Genomic DNA, 22,196 nt, shown 5'->3' with positions numbered 1-22,196 from the left:
TCATTAAAAAAAATCTCCTTTAACAGTGGAATATCCGGATAAAATGCTGAAACTGATTTCTTCTGAAACTTCTCTGTTCTCTCACAACGTCCCGGGTCAACAGAGGCTTAAATGTGGAGGTTTTCAGCTTGAAACAGGCTGACGACGGCGCCTGGGAGCGCTGCGCGACGTCCCGCTCCGTGGGAAGTCCTTAAAGCGACAGAATCACTTCAAAATCTCTCATCAGCCGTTAAAATTTTCACAGAAAACCAACTGAATTTTTCGAACCGTGTCCACTTCGATGTGCTTCACAGGTTTTGAAAAAATTTTGATCAAACAAAGCGCCAGTCTCTCAGCAACTTCTCAGACAAAGGAATTCCAACGAGGGGGCTGGACCACACCTCCCACAAGGCGTGCTCACAGGCAAATGACGTCACCGACAGGCGTGGAAAAATTCACGCATGCGCACAAGGGTTCAAGCATGTCTGACGTACAAACATATGAATGAAATCCATATAGTTTTTGAAAAAAATAAAAAGGACCTATACTTTATGGACAGACCTCGTATGTATATTACAAGAATCATTCTTCTTAAAGAAAAACAGCAAACAACTTTCACTCGTGTAGCCACAGGTTCCATGTGCGTCCATGTTTTTTCTGGTCCATCAGTCCGGTGAAACATGTTATCTTCCACCCCCAATATGTCCCCATAAATGTTGTGCTGAAAAAGAGTAGACAATTGCATGCAAATTAAACTGTGTGAGTCCCATCTGTGATTGGTGGATGGTCTCAGGGGCGGAAACAAAGCTGTGTGTTTTTATTAGACCTTTTATGCATAAACAATACACTTGCATTGTTGACTTGGAAAATAGTCTTGTCTTTTCTTTTCCAGCTCAATATTTGTCTTTTTGACATATATGGGGCCATTATTGTAGGAAAGGTATTTGCAAATGTGTATTTTGATCTCTTCGAGAAACCAGCCAGGGTTAAAACAACAGCGGTGAGCGATGTCATTGGTTCTTGCGCCCTCTGGTGGAGGCGTGCGTGCGTGCACACACACACACACACACACACACACACACACACACACACACACACACACACACACACACACACACACACACACACACACACACACCGCTGCCCGATTTTCACAGACACGGATACACACACATTTTTTTACGCATTTGTGGATGTGGTTATACACAGATTTGTTTTTTTTTAAACACTTTTGGATGTATTTACACACACTGGTAGCTATACGCATTTGTGAATCTGTTTACACACACACAGATCAAAATGCACACAGATTGCTACATGCATTTGTGGCTCTGTTTACACACACATCAAAATAAGCATTTGTAAATACTTTTGCTACAATAATGGCCCTATATTGCCATCAGGATGTGAATCCTGTGTACAAATTTAAAAAATGATATGAAAAATTGTGAGTTCCAGGCTGTTCAAGATTGTGCAAAAGTCAATCATTGCAAAATAATACATTAAACCCATTGAGTTTGGTAAGCAAGACTGGTGTGTCTGTCAGCATCAGCCTTTGGAAAGAATCCTTAAACATCTGCACTTTACACAAATGGAAAGTGTAGAGAAACAGCTGTTTCTCAGGCAGAATACCTTATATTCTGAGGATTTCTTATTTTTAATGTTTTGCAGCTGGTTGCATAAATACGTTGTGCAAAGGACGACTGGGTCAGTCCAGATCATTTTTGTTAAAGCCAAATAAAATTCAAACCCTACAATGTGTTCAAGCAGAAAAATTTCTGCAGTAAATCATGTACAATATTTTATTTCCCGAAAAACAGAAGTAAATTCCACGTATCTAAAATGTAACAAAAGTAAAAAAAAAAAAAAAAAGTGACATTTTAATTTTAGCTGACATTTCGCCTCCATATTGTGGCTGATAAATGTCCACATACAAAAATATGTTAGGAAACTTAACTGTGTCAGCAAAACCACAGCGATGCTTCTTAAGGGGTAATAAAATATCTTTGGTAATGATAAAACAAATATTTATTCAAATATCTCATTTTAAAAAAATTACACATGCAGAAACAATAACTATACATCTTTAAGATTAACTTCATGTAACAAACAAAAATAAAACATGGCCATAATAAGTGGTTTTTGGTAAAAACCCACAACACCCTGAACATTTTTTGATGTCAGCTCTGTTTGGAAAGCAATAATGTCTCATACTGTAAAATCTGTAGAACTTTACACTGAGTACCTGATATTAAAATCACAGCATCACAGTCACTCTGAATCTTGAGCTCTTAAAAACCATAATTATTTAAAACACACACGGAGCTGTGATCCCTTTTAGAATCTGAACGGATTTTTGGCAGGAACATAATGACATTGGATTGGCACCAAGGGTCTAAGTGTTGGCATGTGGTCGCTGCCCAAACCTCTAGCTTGAAGATATCCCACTGAAGAAGAACTGGAGTGAATTTTAACCTCAGCGTTGTCACACCAAATCTTACACCGAGACGAACCGCTCTACTTGGCAGCTGGCGTCTTGTTCTTCTTGTTCAACACTTTTCGGAGACTCTCTGGCATCAGATATGGTCTTTCTGGACTTCCATCGTTCCTCTCAAGATCCTCCACTAGAAAGGATGAAAGGAAATGACATTAAAGACATTAGAGCAGTTTGTGTATTTGTATTAGCACAGTAGAAACACTCAGCAAGCAGTGAAGCCCACATTTTAAAAACAAGTCTCACTTCACAGTTTGTGCTGTTGGCGTGTTCAAAGTTAGTTACCTGAGCTTGCTTCCATTTTCCAATGAAAAATAGTGCAGCTTTTGCTTTACTAAACGAGCCGGATTACTTTCATTAGTATATCAACAATTACAAACATGCAAAAACCCACCATCAGTCCAACCAATCTTTATGGAGACTCATTACTTTTAGTGCAGTTTATTGAACACGTCACACTGCCAGGAATATAACTAAAGATTTACTGAGTGTAAAACTGGATTAGAAGAAGTTTTAAAAATTCAGAGGGAACTGGTGTGAAGACATTAATGAAATATTACAAACAAAACCTACGTTAAAGCGTGAACAGAAAATCAACGTGCATTACTTGTCCTGATGTTCCAAATAAGATGGTAATCTATAAGCATTTGAATTTTATTTAAAAAGGTACAAAGAAAATAGCAATACTGTAACTTAGGAAGGTACAACTTCAAGTTTCTATTGATTAATGGCAGTGGGAGGAACAAAAAGGCATAAAAAGAGGTGTGCACATTATTTGTAGACAATCGACTGAGTTATAATCTAATTTAAAAGATATTACAAACTACAAAGTGCTGTAGCTGCAGAAATATGTTGCTTCAGTAGCAACTACAGTATAACAGACCAGTGTTAGTACTCTATTACAATATTTTTTTACAATACCTCTGACACCTTTTATCCCTAGAGACATGATGACTGAGGTATGAGGGGGAAAAAACAGTAATAATAATCCAGTCAACAGTGTCCTATACCTTTAGATGTTAAATGGTGCATTTTAAGTGCAACATGGACCTGAACAGAGTGAAATAAGTGGCACCAGTGTGTCTCAGTAGGGACGGAGCACCTGTTAAACTCTGGATTTCATGTGCTACACCCAGGGACCTTTAAGGAGGTCACTAAACAACTTTCAGAGTGTCAATACAGGTCACAGGTGTCTTATGAACACATATCCTGTAACCAAAAACACCCCACAGACTGATGCAGCCCAACAAAACACTGTAGTAACAATAATAAAAAAAAGATTCTGTGCCTGACGCTTTAAATAAGCAACACGGGCGGTATGGGAGTGCTAGTACAGCAGATAACAGAATATTTACACAAGAATCCTTCAAATGGTGATACAAGCACCAAATTTGGCACAAATACTCCTTAAAACATTACTCTTAGGGGGGGGGGGGTAGAACAACTGAGTATCCACTTGAATTTTCAATGGGCGGCCAGGTAGGGGGCAACTGAAGAATTACACAGGGGTCAAAATTTAAAAGTGCTCCAATCATGTTGTGGGATGGTTGTGCACATGTGGCACAAATTTGTAAGATCTTCTGCCTTCTGTTTGAAAAATAACCAGATTACTGTAGGGCTCAGATGTGCATACGGCTCGGCCAGGCCAAGTAATAATAATTAAAAAAAACAACTAACATTCAGATTCATTGTGGGTGGGTTGCACATGGATGGTATAAAATCATTCACAAGTAAAATATTAACTACATCTGAAATGTCAACATTTTTAAAGTCAAGCACCAGCTTGGAGACTCTCGTTCTGCTACAGGGACGGGGCTGATTTCAGATCAGGATGCACAGGTACCACTGTGGCACGCTTCTTTAAAGTGTAGGTGACACGTAATGCCATGTTTTCATGAATATTTAAGACTAAAATTAAACAATTTATCCTTTGCTGGTGTGCAGTTCTTGAAGAGAAATATTTTTGAAATGCGCACCACTAAAGAGGAGGAAGTGGTGTCAGCTCCAGAACCATTATCGTAATTGCCCCATTAATTTATGTATGGTTTAGTTTCCACCGAGCCGTTCGGGTTGGAGCTACGCCATGTTTTCGGTGTCAGGACGGTTACTTTTTGCAGGCAGAATGGCAGGTGGAACACTTATTGAGGAGCGCGCACTTGCACGGTATCTGTGGCTTCTCCACTCGACACAGAGACAAAATTGAGTATGTTCAGATTATTTTATTGTTTTCCGGGTCATGGGATAATGCCATCACGTACAGACTTAGACGGTATGAGCACATGAGGCGCTGCAAGTCTGTCTTGCAGTGCAAGGGGCTCGTTAACAACAGAGACTCAATCCATCAGCTGCAATAACGGACGCTGGAACCTGACAAAGTCCTGTGTGACAAATGGACTTTTCTTCAACCAGGACAGAAGGAATTCAATTATTTTCAGATGTTTTGTAAAGGTTGATAAGTTTAAAGATGATCTCACTGAAACAGAAAGAAAACATATATTTACTTCTTGTGTGAGTGGTTTTAATATTTAGTAGTGTGTTACACGACTAATGTCCACTACATTAAATGTATTCAAGAAGGAAACGATAACACTTCCTCATCACTTTGTTATGTCTGATAGTAAAACAAATTTTTAAATCAGCTGATTATGACCAAAGAGCTGGCAAAAAAACAAAACAAAAAAAAAAAGAGAACACTTTACCACCTCCACCCATGCTGAAATTGCCTGCATTATTTATTTATTTATAATCACCATTCTGTGTTCTGCACTCTGCCAACGTCGTTATCACTGTTGCCAGATTGAAGGTTTTCCTCCAAAGTTTACTGCGGTCTAAATAAGACTCAAAACCTTAAATGCTGTGTCCCACACACCTGCTTCAGAAACACCTTCAGACTGGACTTAAAAAAAAAAAAAAAAACTGAAAACAGCTCGACCTCTGCCGTGTTTACAACTGATTAGGGCTTGAATCAGCAGGTGCCCTTCTGGTGATGGCATAGCAACAATATGGCCGTGGCTGAGGACTGAACGGGGCTGAAATAGAGCACAGGCTTCATACAGCTGCATTTCATCCTTCACCTGCGCACTTAGAATTTTACTGTTCAGGATTTTTTAAAATATCAACATTTCATCATTTTTAGCGTTTATTTGTGCACATTTTTTGGTGTCACCTACACTTTAAAACCCATTTGTTGCATTTAAGAATCACAGATTGTATTTTGAACATATCAAGAACACACTGACTGATTTTCACCCTGTAACACATCACCAAGAACACTGTTTTTCCTGCAACAGTCAAGTGCACAGCCATGACATTTTGGTGCGAGTCTGTAACAAGGTGGTCATGTGACTGGACCTCCAGAACCTTTCAAACACTGGCAGAGCTATGCACTCCATGAGTGCCCTTCTACTTAATACAATAAGCCAATTAGCCAATGAGGAGAACAAAACTCATGACCATCATTATTTTGGGTTTTCTCCACACTGTTACAGGAGTCACACAGAATGAATATTGCTCTCATAGTGCCGCATAATTACTCTTTTGCACATAACAAAGGGGCCAACAGCTTCTGTCCAACAGTGTCTTTGTCCACAGAGGACTCCTCTCTAAGCTGCTGCCTCTTGTTTCAACTGGGTATCTTCATGGTTCTGATGCTGAGATTGAGCAGAAGATGAAACTGGATCCTCATCCTTGTTCTTCCACAGAATCTCACGAAGACTTGCGGACATGTAATAAGGCCTTGTGACTGAACCGTCATTGCGCTCCAGATCTTCACCTTTGAGTGAGCGTATGTGTGTGTATAAATGAGTGGAACAGATTATTATTATTGAAATCAAGGTAAAAGTGTTAAAGGACCAGTGGGAAGAGGAGGTCGTGAAATGTAGGAAATGAGATATAGGGAGGGAGAGACAAAAAGAAAGAAAGTCAAACAGCAAGCAAAGCAACCACAAGCATTTCAGATTTTAAATGTTATCTGTGAAACACCAAACAGCCCCAAAGTGTTATTTTAAGGTGTTACACACCATAGCCATGCAATTTAGCAGTGAGTTACAGCCCAACACCAAAAGCAAAGCAGGAACTTGAAAAGTGAGCAAAGTCCATCATTTGGTTGTACCTTCTAATACCAACTCCTAAATGACTCGGCTTCCCCAAATAAAGACTCCTGTCTTTAATAATGTGCATGTATTGCTGTGTTTTTGTATATGAGACATAAAGGAGGCTGTACTTACAGAAACAAAGGAAAAGCGTATCCACACACATGGAATAAACACTGAAGAAACCATGGGCGATGAGATACGACCCGATCACCACCGTCTAGTGAAAACAACCATAAAAAAAAAGTACATTATAAATAGGACCAAATTATAAAACATGGGAAAACTGAGTAATCAGTACATAAAAGAGATCTGTGATGAAGCTCACAAAATGATGTGCCCCACTCTGCGATATACTCAATAGCATGATTTTTATAAAGGTATTTTTCCTCTTGAGCATACTGGATTTTTTCATCACACATCTTAATATGATTTACCATCAGTGAATGAAGTTATTAAAATCCATAAACTGGTTTAGGAGGAGTTGCGTTAACAAGGTCATAGACCTATTAAACACAAAATGTTCAATCATCTCCGCTCGAAGACACTAACCTGGAAATGTTTTCCTTCATGCACGGTTTCACATCACATGTTACCACTGCAGGAAGATTCATTGAAAACCACAAACTGGTTTAGGAGGCGTTGTGTTTACATAGTCAATATTATACGATGTATCAATTAAACAAAAGTCCGATGATTTGCAGCCTTCACATGGCGTGCCGCCACTGTGTGAAGTTCTGGTAAACTCCACCAGCTGGATTAGGAGGCGCTGTCTTTACAAGACTCAACAACAGATCACCTGGTCGATTCCTACACCTCCCCTCCCAAATTTTTGTTTACAGATACAAATATAAGAAGTTACATTTAGAATTCCTGACAAACCTGAATTTTAAGTGTAGAATTTTAAATATCTTCAGAAATAAGTATTTACCAATTTCGTATAAAGACAATATTTATTCAAGCATAGATCTGATGTATTTTCTTGGATTAAAGTCCTTGTCTGTGTCCTAACTGGTGGTACAACAGATAGAAGTTGCACTTTGCACAGTTTCTCCAGTCACAGAAGCCTAAAACTCTACAGCTGGCATGAGTGTTTTGGTGGCTTCTCATACAAGTCTCCTTTCATGACCGTTTCTGAGAATGGTCTATCCCAGATAGATTTATCAAAACTTTTTTTTTATTTAAATGATTGATATAAACCATTGTTTCCAAGGCCTGAGGCCTCATGTACAAACAGTTGCATGGATTTCCTACTAGAACATGGCGTACGCTAAAACCTAGAAACTGGCATGAAAATATCCAGATGTATCAAAGTGTGCGTAAGCATGGATCCAAGCATGCGCCGTTTGTACATCCCACTGGAAGTGGAATTGAGCATACATGTAGATCTAACAAACTCCTCCCTCTCCACACCCTTATTTAAATATGCAAATTCATGTAAACAGGCGCTGGAACATGAGATTACCCTTTGTCTGACCATTCCACATGAACACAGAAAAGGAATTATAGCGAGTATGAACTACAGATGACTGGAAATGACATGGAGACATGCAGGGATAGTTTATTTGGTTCCCTGTCAAATGGAATAAACATGAAACGATAAAAAAAGTTAGTGGGAGCGTGTGTGAGGCCGTAAACACTGTGGGCTCAGAGACGTGCACCCACACTGAAATTAAATAAAATTACGAGGTCTATTAGAAAAGTATCCGACCTTATTTAAAAAAAAAAAAAAAAAAAACATATGGATTTTAATCACGTGTGCTTGCGTGAACCAACCTTGAACCTTCATGCGCATGCGTGATTTTTTTCACGCCTGTCGGTTGCGTCATTCGCCTGTGAGCAGGCTTTGAGTGAGGAGTGGTCCAGCCCTCTCGGCGGATTTTCATTGTCAGGGAAATGGCTGAGAGACTGCCGCTTTGCTTGATCAAATTTTTTTTTAGAAACTGTGAGGCACATCCATGTGGACACCATTCGAGAAATTCAGGTGGTTTTTGGTGAAAATTTTATGGGCTTCAAAGACATTAAGGGATGTTACTGTCCCTTTAAGGACGGCCCACAGCAGCTGTGGGGCGCGCCGCGCTCCAGCTGCCGTCGACAGGCTAAGCGACCATTTCATTTCTAAACGGATCGCTCTGTGGATCCGTGACCATTGTGTGCAATTTCTCTGGTTATCACAAGAGCTGGACATCAACTATTTTCCTGCAGATTTCACTTTTAACAAGAGATTTTGTCATGGAAAGCCGAGCGGAGGCTTCGCGCGTCACGATGGATTCGCTGCTGGACCGACACAAAACCACCTCCGTTTTGGTCTCACAGGACGGCTTTGAGATGGCGTTCAGACAGCTGTCGGTGGTTTTTCAGTCGAGTGATTATCCAAGAAATTGTGGACGAGCCTGGACATGCCAGAACATGTTCTGTGATGCTTCATCATGGCGTTGCTTTGCGTGTCGCGGCACCCGCGATGCGCGGAATTCCTCCGCACGTCTGTCTCAATTTGCCAAAAAAGTGCTGATGTCCACGTCTTTTCACAATTCCTGTGCTAGTCCAGACGACGTCCCGGATAAAACACAGCGTCCAGTTTAGAAATGAACGGCACATTCCACTTTTAACGAGGAGTTTTTGTCATGGAAAGGAGCGGACGCGTCGCGCGTCACGACGGCAAGAGAGACAAAGAACACCTCCGTTTCGGAGTGCCAGAAGGACAAGCTGGGACATGTCCAGCTCTCCACAATTTCTCTGATACTCACTCGACTGGTAAGCACTGAAAGGCATGTCCCAGCTTGTCCTTCTGGCACTCCGAAACGGAGGTGTTCTTTGTCTCTCTTGCTGTCGACGCGCGAAGCCTCCGCTCCTCTTTCCATGACAAAAACTCCTGTAACAGTGGAATGTGCCGTTCATTTCCAAACTGGACGCTGTGTTTTATCGTCTGACTAGCACAGGAATTGTGAAAAGACGTGGACATCAGCACTTTTTCGGCACATTGAGAGACGTGCGGAGGAATTCTGCGCGTCGCGGCAGTGCCGCATAGCAATGCCATGATGAAGCCTCACAGGACATGTTCTGGCATGTCTAGGCACATCCACAATTTCTCGGATAATCACTCGATGGAAAAACTACCGACAGCTGATTGAACGCCATCTCAAAGCCGTCCTGTGAGACCAAAACGGAGATGGTTTTGTCTCGCTCCAGTAGCGAATCCATTGTGACGCGCGAAGCCTCCGCTCGGCTTTCCATGACAAAATCTCTTGTTAAAAGTGAGATCTGCCGGAAAATGGTTGATGTCCAGCTCTTGTGATAACCAGAGAAATGGCACACGATGGTCACGGATCCATACAGCCATCCGTTTAGAAATGAAATAGTCGTTCAGCCTGTCGATGGCGGCTTCGGAGCGCAGCGCGCCCCACAGCCGCTGGGGGCCGTCCTTAAAGCGACAGTAACAGTCCTTATTCTCTACCAAGCCCGTAACATTTTCACCGAAAGCCAGATAAATTTTTCTAATGGTTTCCAGCTGCCAGTCTCTAACAATTTCTGAAAAAATTCTGATGGAAAAAAAGCCCAAATCATTCCGCCATTTCCTGACAATGAAAATCCGCCGAGGGGGTGGACCACTCCTCACTCAAAGCCTGCTCACAGGCGAATGATGCAACCGACAGGCGTGGAAAAACTCACGCATGCGCACGAGGGTTCAAGCTTGTCTGATGCAATCACACGTGATTCAAATCCATATGGTTTTTGAAAAAAATAAGGTCGGATACGTTTCTAATAGACCTCGTAAGTCAATTATCATTTGCAAGTAAATTCTCACATTCCATGAATACACGCTCACCTCTGATTGCACCATTTGCAATGTGCTCTAACAACACAGACATTGTTAGTGCCATTTTCTTCATTACTTTGTGCATGCTTTTATATCCACCCATATAACTGGATCCACAGTTACCTGATGGGTCGGGCTCAATACATGATGCTGGGCAACACCATTTTGGACACTGTTGTGAGCTGCGTTGGAGCTCCAGAAGGAACTGTGCTCGCACCCTTCCTGTTTACCATCGACAAGTCTGCTGTTAAATACCACTCAGACACGTCACATTCAGAAGTATTTTGATGGCACAGCCATTGCGGCGTGTGTTAAGAACAACCAGGTGGGGGATTACAGAGACCTGATCACAGCCTTCTGTGAACAGAGAACCAAAAACTCACCATCTCTGAACACAAATAAGACCAAAGAAATGACCATCAACTTTGGCAAGGAAAGGAACTCTATCCAGCCAATAAACATACATGGACAGAACATTGAGTGTGTGCACATGTACAAATATCTAGGTGTTCACCTGGATAACAACTTGGACTGGAACATCAACACAGGCAGTCTCTATAAAAAGCGTCAGACCAGGCTCTTTTTCCAGAGGAGGCCGAGGTCCTTTGATGTGTGTAACCAAGTGTTGTCTATGTTTTATCGATCTGTTGTTGCAGCTGTCCTTTTCTATGCTGCTGTCTGCTGGGGCACTAATATCTCTGTGAAAAACTGTAATAGGTAGGACAAGCTGGCTAAGAGGGCGGAGTCAGTGGTCAGGGGGACCACTGGACACTGTGAGGGCACACACACACATGCGCTTCACCTTCTCTCCAGCTGATTCACTCTGGATGAATGCATTCGGTGTTTGAATGTGTTGTAACGCCATGTGTGCGCACACACAGAAGGACTGCATAGTACAAGATTTAGCAACTCAAACTTTCAAAAAAACAATGCAGCCATTTGCAATCATACTGGGTTTTCTGTTTTTATATGTCACACCTCTGCGGATCAAAGCTGTTCACACATGATTGTCCACTGCTGCTGGAAGTTTTTTCCACACTTGATGGATCAAAGTCACGCTTCTGTAAACTGCCACCTGGTTTGCACAAACCGAGGTGCAGCTGGCTCAGAGATCAGAGCAAACGTCATAAAATATTACGTTGTGTCAGCTGTCAGCTCCATGGAAGCGAAGCGGATCGGACTGCTGCAAAACCCTCCCACTGCGAACAAATATGCAGTGATCAAGGATCACTTCCTGCAAGAACAAAGCTGCACGAAGGTTAAATGATGCAAATGAAAGTCCAAATTTCTTATTCCGTTTGGGCTTTGTTGCCCTTTGTTACGTGTCGTGTGACCAGGCCTTTATGCTTTCCATTTGACCCTGGCCTGGTCAGACAAAATCAGCTCAGTCAAGCATGTTCAGGCCATCAGTAGGCTCAACTATGGAACACACCTGATTTGGATCATTGTGTGCAGTGACAGCATGGAAAAATAGAAAACAATGACGTAAATGAAGTTTATGATCATGTATCCATCACCTGACTTGTCTAAAGGAAAATGCCTGTCAAAGTGATGATTCACTTGACAATAACTGTGTGATATATACATTTGATCTATTTTTTATTTCACTATATGAAGTGTTATGTCAATCAAATTATATTCTATATTAATGTACTCTGGAAATGGGGGGGGGGGGTGCCAATTATTCTGGCTGGGACTGTACACACTTACCAATATGGGCACCCAGTAATAATGGAGATTTGGAGCTGTATTCTCAAAGGCCTTCACTCTCCCAGAGAAGAAAAAGAAGGCAAAGACACCTGCAACAATAAACAGATTAAAAACTCTCAACTTACACTTTCTGAAATAAGCCATAAGTGTGCTCAAAGAAAAGAATGAAACAAACTCACCAACAAGCCCCACAACAAGAAGTTTGCCCAAAAACAAGAGGAAATCTGTCACTTTGTCGAGGACAGCCACTCTGTGAGATAAAACAAAAAACATGTTCATGTGCAGCTACAAATGTATTTGTTAAATAAATAAATGTACTGTAACTATTTGCAATCACCTGATCAAGTTCCTCATGAGGAGGAAAAAAGCGTCTCTGGCAGAAGTGCAGAAGTTTTTGCCATAGATTGCCACCTACAGGCCAAAGACAGACATTACATTAAAACAAATATTTATACATTTTGATCATGTTGAGCTGTATTCTGCAAAATTAAGCAAATAAAGACATCTTTTAAAAGCACACACCATAATGTAAGCGTTTCTGTTTAAGAACTTGACACATTTCTCCAGACACCAGAAGCAGCACTTCAGACAGCACATCAGGAACTTGGTGAACTTATTATGGGCTCCTGAAAATGATCAGATAAACACAAACACTTCACAATGTCATTTCCATAATAGAACTAAAAAACAGCAGCAATAAATGACACACAGCTGACTGCTTAAACAGTCTGAGAACAAAAGAAAGTATTAGCTTAATTACATATAAAATATCTGAATTTTGTTTTATTTATACTTCAGATCAATAAACAGTAAAAATATAAATTCATATATTTCTAAATACTATTTGAACATTCCTGCAAGTTTCACCAGCAGCATTTATATAACGGCTGAGTGGATCCTTGTCATTTATTGGCACTTTGTATGTCACGTGACATGGATTTTTCATCCCATTTGTGTTGCATTGCATTTAACGTGCATATTTGGTTCCATACGTTTGGATCCTTGTCATTTATTGGCACTTTGTATGTCACGTGACATGGATTTTTCATCCCATTTGTGTTGCATTGCATTTAACGTGCATATTTGGTTCCATACGTTTTGTACCATTGCATGCTGTGAATCTCGGCCACTCACACACTAGTAGGGGTGGCAATGAGCTGAGTGTTGTGGAGTTTTGTTTTACAGACGGACGACGATTTGAACGAGCTAATTGACGGTGCAGATTCTCCTAACACACACAAAAAACATCCACTACGCCATAAGCCATCTGGAGGCATGAAGAGCTGTTACGATGAAAACCTGGATAATTTTCTGATGCGATTTTTCACTGGACTGAGGAAGACTTTTCTTTTTTGGAAGTATCACAGAATACATCTGTTTTTCCAAGTTGAGAGAATAATTTTGGACACCTATTTAAAGTTTGTGTTGGAATGTCGATGTTAAAGCACCAGTGACACACACCTAAATGTAAGTCCCTTTTCTGTTTATAAATTAATATAATATCAAATGACAAGGATCTATTTTAGTCGTTATATAAAACAAATAATGTTTTTACATTGTTTCAATGGTACGAATATTCCATGAGGTGAAAGATGGAAATGTTCCATTCAACGAGGCAAATTCTTAAAATGGAACAAATATTTAAATGAGTAAATGTTTGAGTAACATTGAACTCAAACATTCATTATTTGTATAATCAGAGCCGGCCCAAGGCATACGCCAACTACGCGGTCGCTTAGGGCCTCCACGCCACCAGGGGGCCCCGAGAGCACTGAGACGTTGTGATAAAAAAGTAAATATATACATGAAATTAAAATAATATTGAATAATTTAAACGAAATTGTATTACACCCGAAAAAAATAAATTCATTTTGACAAAATACCAATACTAGGTTAACTGATGCCTCCTGTTGGCTGCTGCCACCGTTGGGCAAATTTAGATGCACCGCTTGGGTCAGGTGGTCGATGACTAATCGTGAGGAACGAAGTGAGTGCAAGTCATGTCTCAGAAAAGAAATGATCCTTCTGGAGCGGAGAAAAGAAAAAAGAAGAAGTTGGAAGACGAGAAAAAAAAAACAACAAGACAAAGGTAGGTTTGCATGTCCAGCATTACAATTTTTGTCGTCATTATTTGCGAAATGCTCCGTTCGTTTACTGTAAAGTGCTTTAGGTGTCTTAAAGTCAGAGGCGATTGCTCTAAGACTGCAAGGGAAGCTCAGCTTCCCCTAAAATGTCAAAAAATAAGTGATCAAATATATACTATTGTGTTTACGTCATTGACTAAATATGCGCTACAACGTGATCAACTTTTGTTCAGAATCAGCTTCTTATCACTGGTAACGACGCGGCTTTCCGCTCACTCAAACCTGCAGCTTCACGGTGCTTTAAACAGTGTAGACGCTGAGCGTCCACAGACTTCAATAGCGATACAAAGCATGCTGCGAAACGAGACGAGTCATTGGATAAATGCTGGGCTTTGTCCCGCCCATCGGACGCTCAGCGTGTCTGGGGGTCTAAGGGGCAGTGGGCTGGCCTCGGCTGGCCCGGACGCTCAGCTTCTGCATGATGATTGGATGATCTGTCTGAGGCTGAATCCCTTTTTGATTGACAGCGAAATGAGTGAATCAGCGATTTTTTGGTGTAAATATCCGTGGGAGCATTTTCATTGTGTTCTGAGTTGAACTGGAGACTTTCTTAATCCTCTTAGCGGCATTTTCTTTGTTAAAAACGACTAGCGACAAATCGAGCTTCTATTTCTGGTGTTTTTTTTTTGTAACTGCCTGTGTTTGGAGACTGACTTCTATCACTCTTTCTGACTTCTATCGCAGTTTCTGTCCCTACCGAGCAGCGGGTGCTGCTGAGCTCCTCCAGCGTCACAAAGCACTCACAGGCGGACACACTTCACACTAGCCTCGCGCCAGTCCCAGCTAGCGAGCTAGCAAGCTGCACATAATGGCAGACAATTTGAACGTTGTGGACCGGATTTTGGCGAAGCCATTTGATAGTCTTCCTTACGAAGAAAAACTTAGAGTTAAACAGCAGGGCAGATCAACTCCTCAGATTAATTTGGTGCAAAAGGTGGGGAAAAGTAGCTCAGCTTTCAATGGTTTGCAGGCCAAAGTTAAAGCAATAGCCCCCAGTGCAATGTTTGTGCATTGCTATGCACGTTGTGGATTTCTATGTTCATTTGGGAGATTATTTAAGTATTGTATTTATTATTTAAGTATTTAATTTTGATTACAACTTTATTTTTCTGTAAGATAATGTGAATGTCATTTGATTCTATTTTGTATTTGAATATTGAACATTTTGCACACCATTGCACATCTGAAAGAAATTAAACTATTTAACGTGTTTACTATCAATGCAGTCTCCTGCCTGCTGATGTTACTTTCAAATAGTTAAATTAATGAGCCATAGTTATACATCACTCTGTATGTAGAAGTTAATTAAAACATATTTATGAGTTTGCTACCCCTTTAAGGTTAAAAACAAGAATGACACCTGTATGATGTAAGCTAATTACAAATCAATCAATCAATTTTTTTATATAGCGCCAAATCACAACAAACAGTTGCCCCAAGGCGCTTTATATTGTAAGGCAAGGCCATACAATAATTATGTAAAACCCCAACGGTCAAAACGACCCCCTGTGAGCAAGCACTTGGCTACAGTGGGAAGGAAAAACTCCCTTTTAACAGGAAGAAACCTCCAGCAGAACCAGGCTCAGGGAGGGGCAGTCTTCTGCTGGGACTGGTTGGGGCTGAGGGAGAGAACCAGGAAAAAGACATGCTGTGGAGGGGAACAGAGATCGATCACTAATGATTAAATGCAGAGTGGTGCATACAGAGCAAAAAGAGAAAGAAACAGTGCATCATGGGAACCCCCCAGCAGTCTACGTCTATAGCAGCATAACTAAGGGATGGTTCAGGGTCACCTGATCCAGCCCTAACTATAAGCTTTAGCAAAAAGGAAAGTTTTAAGCCTAATCTTAAAAGTAGAGAGGGTGTCTGTCTCCCTGATCTGAATTGGGAGCTGGTTCCACAGGAGAGGAGCCTGAAAGCTGAAGGCTCTGACTCCCATTCTACTCTTACAAACCCTAGGAACTACAAGTAAACCTGCAGTCTGAGAGCGAAGCGCTCTATTGGGGTGATATGGTACTACGAGGTCCCTAAGATAAGATGGGACCTGATTATTCAAAACCTTATAAGTAAGAAGAAGAATTTTAAATTCTATTCTAGAATTAACAGGAAGCCAATGAAGAGAGGCCAATATGGGTGAGATATGCTCTCTCCTAGTCCCCGTCAGTACTCTAGCTGCAGCATTTTGAATTAACTGAAGGCTTTTTAGGGAACTTTTAGGACAACCTGATAATAATGAATTACAATAGTCCAGCCTAGAGGAAATAAATGCATGAATTAGTTTTTCAGCATCACTCAGACAAGACCTTTCTGATTTTAGAGATATTGCGTAAATGCAAAAAAGCAGTCCTACATATTTGTTTAATATGCGCTTTGAATGACATATCCTGATCAAAAATGACTCCAAGATTTCTCACAGTATTACTAGAGGTCAGGGTAATGCCATCCAGAGTAAGGATCTGGTTAGACACCATGTTTCTAAGATTTGTGGGGCCAAGTACAATAACTTCAGTTTTATCTGAGTTTAAAAGCAGGAAATTAGAAGTCATCCATGTCTTTATGTCTGTAAGACAATCCTGCAGTTTAGCTAATTGGTGTGTGTCCTCTGGCTTCATGGATAGATAAAGCTGGGTATCATCTGCGTAACAATGAAAATTTAAGCAATACCGTCTAATAATACTGCCTAGGGGAAGCATGTATAAAGTGAATAAAATTGGTCCTAGCACAGAACCTTGTGGAACTCCATAATTAACTTTAGTCTGTGACGAAGATTCCCCATTTACATGAACAAATTGTAATCTATTAGACAAATAGATTACAATTGATCATGCTAATGATTGTGGGTACGTTACACACATAACAGTGTAGCCTATGGAATAATGAGGCATCTGGTGCTGAGGTGATGGTAGGGGGGCCCCCAAATGAAATTCTGCATAAGGCCCCATAAAGGCTTGGGCCGGCCCTGTATATAATAACGCACAAGGTGGATGAAAAGTTCATGTTCGCTCAGAGACTAATTCATGTAAAATTAGAGACCACGTTTAAGCAAGCTCGTTGGCACCAATGATGTCAGGATGAAGCACTCAGAGGTCACAAAAATGGACACAGAGAGGACTTGTGACCTTGCCAGAAAGATGTGTCGGAATCGATTAATAGTCTCTGCCCTGCCCCCCCGGGGTAATGATGAGGCGTTTAGAAGGCTGACATCGTTAAATAGGTGGCTGGCACAATTTTGTAGACAGCAAGGCTTTAGCTTTATTGATAACTGGCCTTCGTTCTGGGGCCACCATGGCTTGCTGATGCCGGACAGCCTCCACCCTACTGGGGAAGGCGCCGCCATCTTGTCTGCAAACATAGATAGAGCTCTACAGGGAGGGTAACATTAGGAATTTACAGCAGGCCATGGAGCAGGTGATTAGAGACCCTGCAAGGCTTATGACAAATGTGGGTGTGGAATCCATTAGCTTAGCGGGGAAATTAGTGCTATGGTGATAGTACAGTTTATCTACCAGGGAGGGAAATTCAACAAGTTGAGACTGTGGCCTGCTTCTGTAAACATGTCCATAAAAATCATAGAGGGATATGCTTTGCAAACTTAATACCCGTTACTACATTGGATGAGGTTGAAACTGAGGATGGCCCAATCACTGTTCCAGCAATATCAAAGATTTCATGTCTGCTACCTACAACTCGTGTGGAATGTCTCAAACCTAAACCTACTTCTAGGCATCTTATATACACTCAACAAAAATATAAACGCAACACTTTTGGTTTTGCTCCCATTTTGTATGAGATGAACTCAAAGATCTAAAACTTTTCCACATACACAATATCACCATTTCCCTCAAATATTGTCCACAAACCAGTCTAAATCTGTGATAGTGAGCACTTCTCCTTTGCTGAGGTAATCCATCCCACCTCACAGGTGTGCCATACCAAGATGCTGATTAGACACCATGATTAGTACACAGGTGTACCTTAGACTGCCCACAGTAAAAGGCCACTCTGAAAGGTGCAGTTTTGTTTTATTGGGGGGGGATACCAGTCAGTATCTGGTGTGACCACCATTTGCCTCATGCAGTGCAACATCTCCTTCGCATAGAGTTGATCAGGTTGTCAATTGTGGCCTGTGGAATGTTGGTCCACTCCTCTTCAATGGCTGTGCGAAGTTGCTGGATATTGGCAGGAACTGGTACATGCTGTCGTATACGCTAGTCCAGAGCATCCCAAACATGCTCAATGGGTGACATGTCCGGTGAGTATGCCAGCCATGCAAGAACTGGGACATTTTCAGCTTCCAAGAATTGTGTACAGATCCTTGCAACATGGGGCCGTGCATTATCCTGCTGCAACATGAGGTGATGTTCTTGGATGTATGGCACAACAATGGGCCTCAGGATCTCGTCACGGTATCTCTGTGCATTCAAAATGCCATCAATAAAATGCACCTGTGTTCTTCGTCCATAACAGACGCCTGCCCATACCATAACCCCACCGCCACCACGGGCCACTCGATCCACAACATTGACATCAGAAAACCGCTCACCCACACAACGCCACACACGCTGTCTGCCATCTGCCCTGGACAGTGTGAACCGGGATTCATCCATGAAGAGAACACCTCTCCAACGTGCCAAACGCCAGAGAATGTGAGCATTTGCCCACTCAAGATCAATCAATCAATCAATTTTTTTATATAGCGCCAAATCACAACAAACAGTTGCCCCAAGGCGCTTTATATTGTAAGGCAAGGCCATACAATAATTATGTAAAACCCCAACGGTCAAAATGACCCCCTGTGAGCAAGCACTTGGCTACAGTGGGAAGGAAAAACTCCCTTTTAACAGGAAGAAACCTCCAGCAGAACCAGGCTCAGGGAGGGGCAGTCTTCTGCTGGGACTGGTTGGGGCTGAGGGAGAGAACCAGGAAAAAGACATGCTGTGGAGGGGAGCAGAGATCGATCACTAATGATTAAATGCAGAGTGGTGCATACAGAGCAAAAAGAGAAAGAAACTGCATCATGGGAACCCCCCAGCAGTCTACGTCTATAGCAGCATAACTAAGGGATGGTTCAGGGTCACCTGATCCAGCCCTAACTATAAGCTTTAGCAAAAAGGAAAGTTTTAAGCCTAATCTTAAAAGTAGAGAGGGTGTCTGTCTCCCTGATCTGAATTGGGAGCTGGTTCCACAGGAGAGGAGCCTGAAAGCTGAAGGCTCTGCCTCCCATTCTACTCTTACAAACCCTAGGAACTACAAGTAAGCCTGCAGTCTGAGAGCGAAGCGCTCTATTGGGGTGATATGGTACTACGAGGTCCCTAAGATAAGATGGGACCTGATTATTCAAAACCTTATAAGTAAGAAGAAGAATTTTAAATTCTATTCTAGAATTAACAGGAAGCCAATGAAGAGAGGCCAATATGGGTGAGATATGCTCTCTCCTTCTAGTCCCCGTCAGTACTCTAGCTGCAGCATTTTGAATTAACTGAAGGCTTTTTAGGGAACTTTTAGGACAACCTGATAATAATGAATTACAATAGTCCAGCCTAGAGGAAATAAATGCATGAATTAGTTTTTCAGCATCACTCTGAGACAAGACCTTTCTGATTTTAGAGATATTGCGTAAATGCAAAAAAGCAGTCCTACATATTTGTTTAATATGCGCTTTGAATGACATACCCTGATCAAAAATGACTCCAAGATTTCTCACAGTATTACTAGAGGTCAGGGTAATGCCATCCAGAGTAAGGATCTGGTTAGACACCATGTTTCTAAGATTTGTGGGGCCAAGTACAATAACTTCAGTTTTATCTGAGTTTAAAAGCAGGAAATTAGAGGTCATCCATGTCTTTATGTCTGTAAGACAATCCTGCAGTTTAGCTAATTGGTGTGTGTCCTCTGGCTTCATGGATAGATAAAGCTGGGTATCATCTGCGTAACAATGAAAATTTAAGCAATACCGTCTAATAATACTGCCTAAGGGAAGCATGTATAAAGTGAATAAAATTGGTCCTAGCACAGAACCTTGTGGAACTCCATAATTAACTTTAGTCTGTGAAGAAGATTCCCCATTTACATGAACAAATTGTAATCTATTAGACAAATATGATTCAAACCACCGCAGCGCAGTGCCTTTAATACCTATGGCATGCTCTAATCTCTGTAATAAAATTTTATGGTCAACAGTATCAAAAGCAGCACTGAGGTCTAACAGAACAAGCACAGAGATGAGTCCACTGTCCGAGGCCATAAGAAGATCATTTGTAACCTTCACTAATGCTGTTTCTGTACTATGATGAATTCTAAAACCTGACTGAAACTCTTCAAATAGACCATTCCTCTGCAGATGATCAGTTAGCTGTTTTACAACTACCCTTTCAAGAATTTTTGAGAGAAAAGGAAGGTTGGAGATTGGCCTATAATTAGCTAAGATAGCTGGGTCAAGTGATGGCTTTTTAAGTAATGGTTTAATTACTGCCACCTTAAAAGCCTGTGGTACATAGCCTACTAACAAAGATAGATTGATCATATTTAAGATCGACGCATTAAATAATGGTAGGGCTTCCTTGAGCAGCCTGGTAGGAATGGGGTCTAATAAACATGTTGATGGTTTGGATGAAGTAACTAATGAAAATAACTCAGACAGAACAATCGGAGAGAAAGAGTCTAATCAAATACCGGCATCACTGAAAGCAGCCAAAGATAACGATACGTCTTTGGGATGGTTATGAGTATTTTTTTCTCTAATAGTTAAAATTTTGTTAGCAAAGAAAGTCATGAAGTCCTTACTAGTTAAAGTTAATGGAATACTCAGCTCAATAGAGCTCTGACTCTTTGTCAGCCTGGCTACAGTGCTGAAAAGAAACCTGGGGTTGTTCTTATTTTCTTCAATTAGTGATGAGTAGAAAGATGTCCTAGCTTTACGGAGGGCTTTTTTTATAGAGCAACAGACTCTTTTCCCAGGCTAAGTGAAGATCTTCTAAATTAGTGAGACGCCATTTCCTCTCCAACTTACGGGTTATCTGCTTTAAGCTACGAGTTTGTGAGTTATACCACGGAGTCAGGCACTTCTGATTTAAAGCTCTCTTTTTTAGAGGAGCTACAGCATCCAAAGTTGTCTTCAATGAGGATGTAAAACTATTATTAGAAGAGAGAGACCTAATGTTTAATAGACCACATTTAACTGTTTTAGTCTGTGGTGCAGTTGAAGGTGCTATATTATTTTTTCTTTTTGAATTTTTATGCTTAAATAGATTTTTGCTGGTTATTGGTAGTCTGGGAGCAGGCACCGTCTCTACGGGGATGGGGTAATGAGGGGATGGCAGGGGGAGAGAAGCTGCAGAGAGGTGTGTAAGACTACAACTCTGCTTCCTGGTCCCAACCCTGGATAGTCACGGTTTGGAGGATTTAAGAAAATTGGCCAGATTTCTAGAAATGAGAGCTGCTCCATCCAAAGTGGGATGGATGCCGTCTCTCCTAACAAGACCAGGTTTTCCCCAGAAGCTTTGCCAATTATCTATGAAGCCCACCTCATTTTTTGGACACCACTCAGACAGACAGCAATTCAAGGAGAACATGCGGCTAAACATGTCACTCCCGGTCTGATTGGGGAGGGGCCCAGAGAAAACTACAGTGTCCGACATTGTTTTTGCAAAGTTACACACCGATTTAATGTTAATTTTAGTGACCTCCGATTGGCGTAACCGGGTGTCATTACTGCCGACGTGAATTACAATCTTACCAAATTTATGCTTAGCCTTAGCCAGCAGTTTCAAATTTCCTTCAATGTCGCCTGCTCTGGCCCCCGGAAGACAATTGACTATGGTTGCTGGTGTCGCTAACTTCACATTTCGCAAACAGAGTCGCCAATAACCAGAGTTTGATCCTCGGCGGGTGTGTCGTCGAGTGGGGAAAAACGGTTAGAGATGTAAACGGGTTGGCGGTGTACACGTGGCTTCTGTTTAGGG

At 41.4% G+C, this 22,196-nt stretch overlaps 1 protein-coding gene across 4 annotated transcripts in view; it reads right to left on the bottom strand.

Moving 5' to 3' along the window:
* Positions 1 to 1,767: 1,767 nt before the first annotated feature.
* The window catches only part of LOC117528117 (choline transporter-like protein 2), an 82,329-nt gene continuing 61,900 nt past the window's right edge, over positions 1,768 to 22,196 (bottom strand). For 3 of the 4 annotated variants that reach the window (XM_034190680.1, XM_034190677.1, XM_034190678.1), the window contains 6 exons: positions 12,614 to 12,717; positions 12,429 to 12,502; positions 12,271 to 12,341; positions 12,092 to 12,180; positions 6,700 to 6,784; positions 1,768 to 2,603 (listed from right to left, as the gene is read on the bottom strand). In XM_034190680.1, the coding sequence (XP_034046571.1) occupies positions 2,497 to 2,603; positions 6,700 to 6,784; positions 12,092 to 12,180; positions 12,271 to 12,341; positions 12,429 to 12,502; positions 12,614 to 12,717 (530 nt within the window). In that variant the 3' untranslated portion in view covers positions 1,768 to 2,496. The remainder of the gene's footprint in view (positions 2,604 to 6,699; positions 6,785 to 12,091; positions 12,181 to 12,270; positions 12,342 to 12,428; positions 12,503 to 12,613; positions 12,718 to 22,196) is intronic. The other variant, XM_034190679.1, reaches the window with a different exon arrangement.

The sequence above is a fragment of the Thalassophryne amazonica genome, chromosome 16, assembly GCF_902500255.1.
Source record: "Thalassophryne amazonica chromosome 16, fThaAma1.1, whole genome shotgun sequence".
Taxonomy (NCBI): Eukaryota; Metazoa; Chordata; class Actinopteri; order Batrachoidiformes; family Batrachoididae; genus Thalassophryne; species Thalassophryne amazonica.
This window is presented reverse-complemented; position numbering and strand designations above follow the sequence as displayed.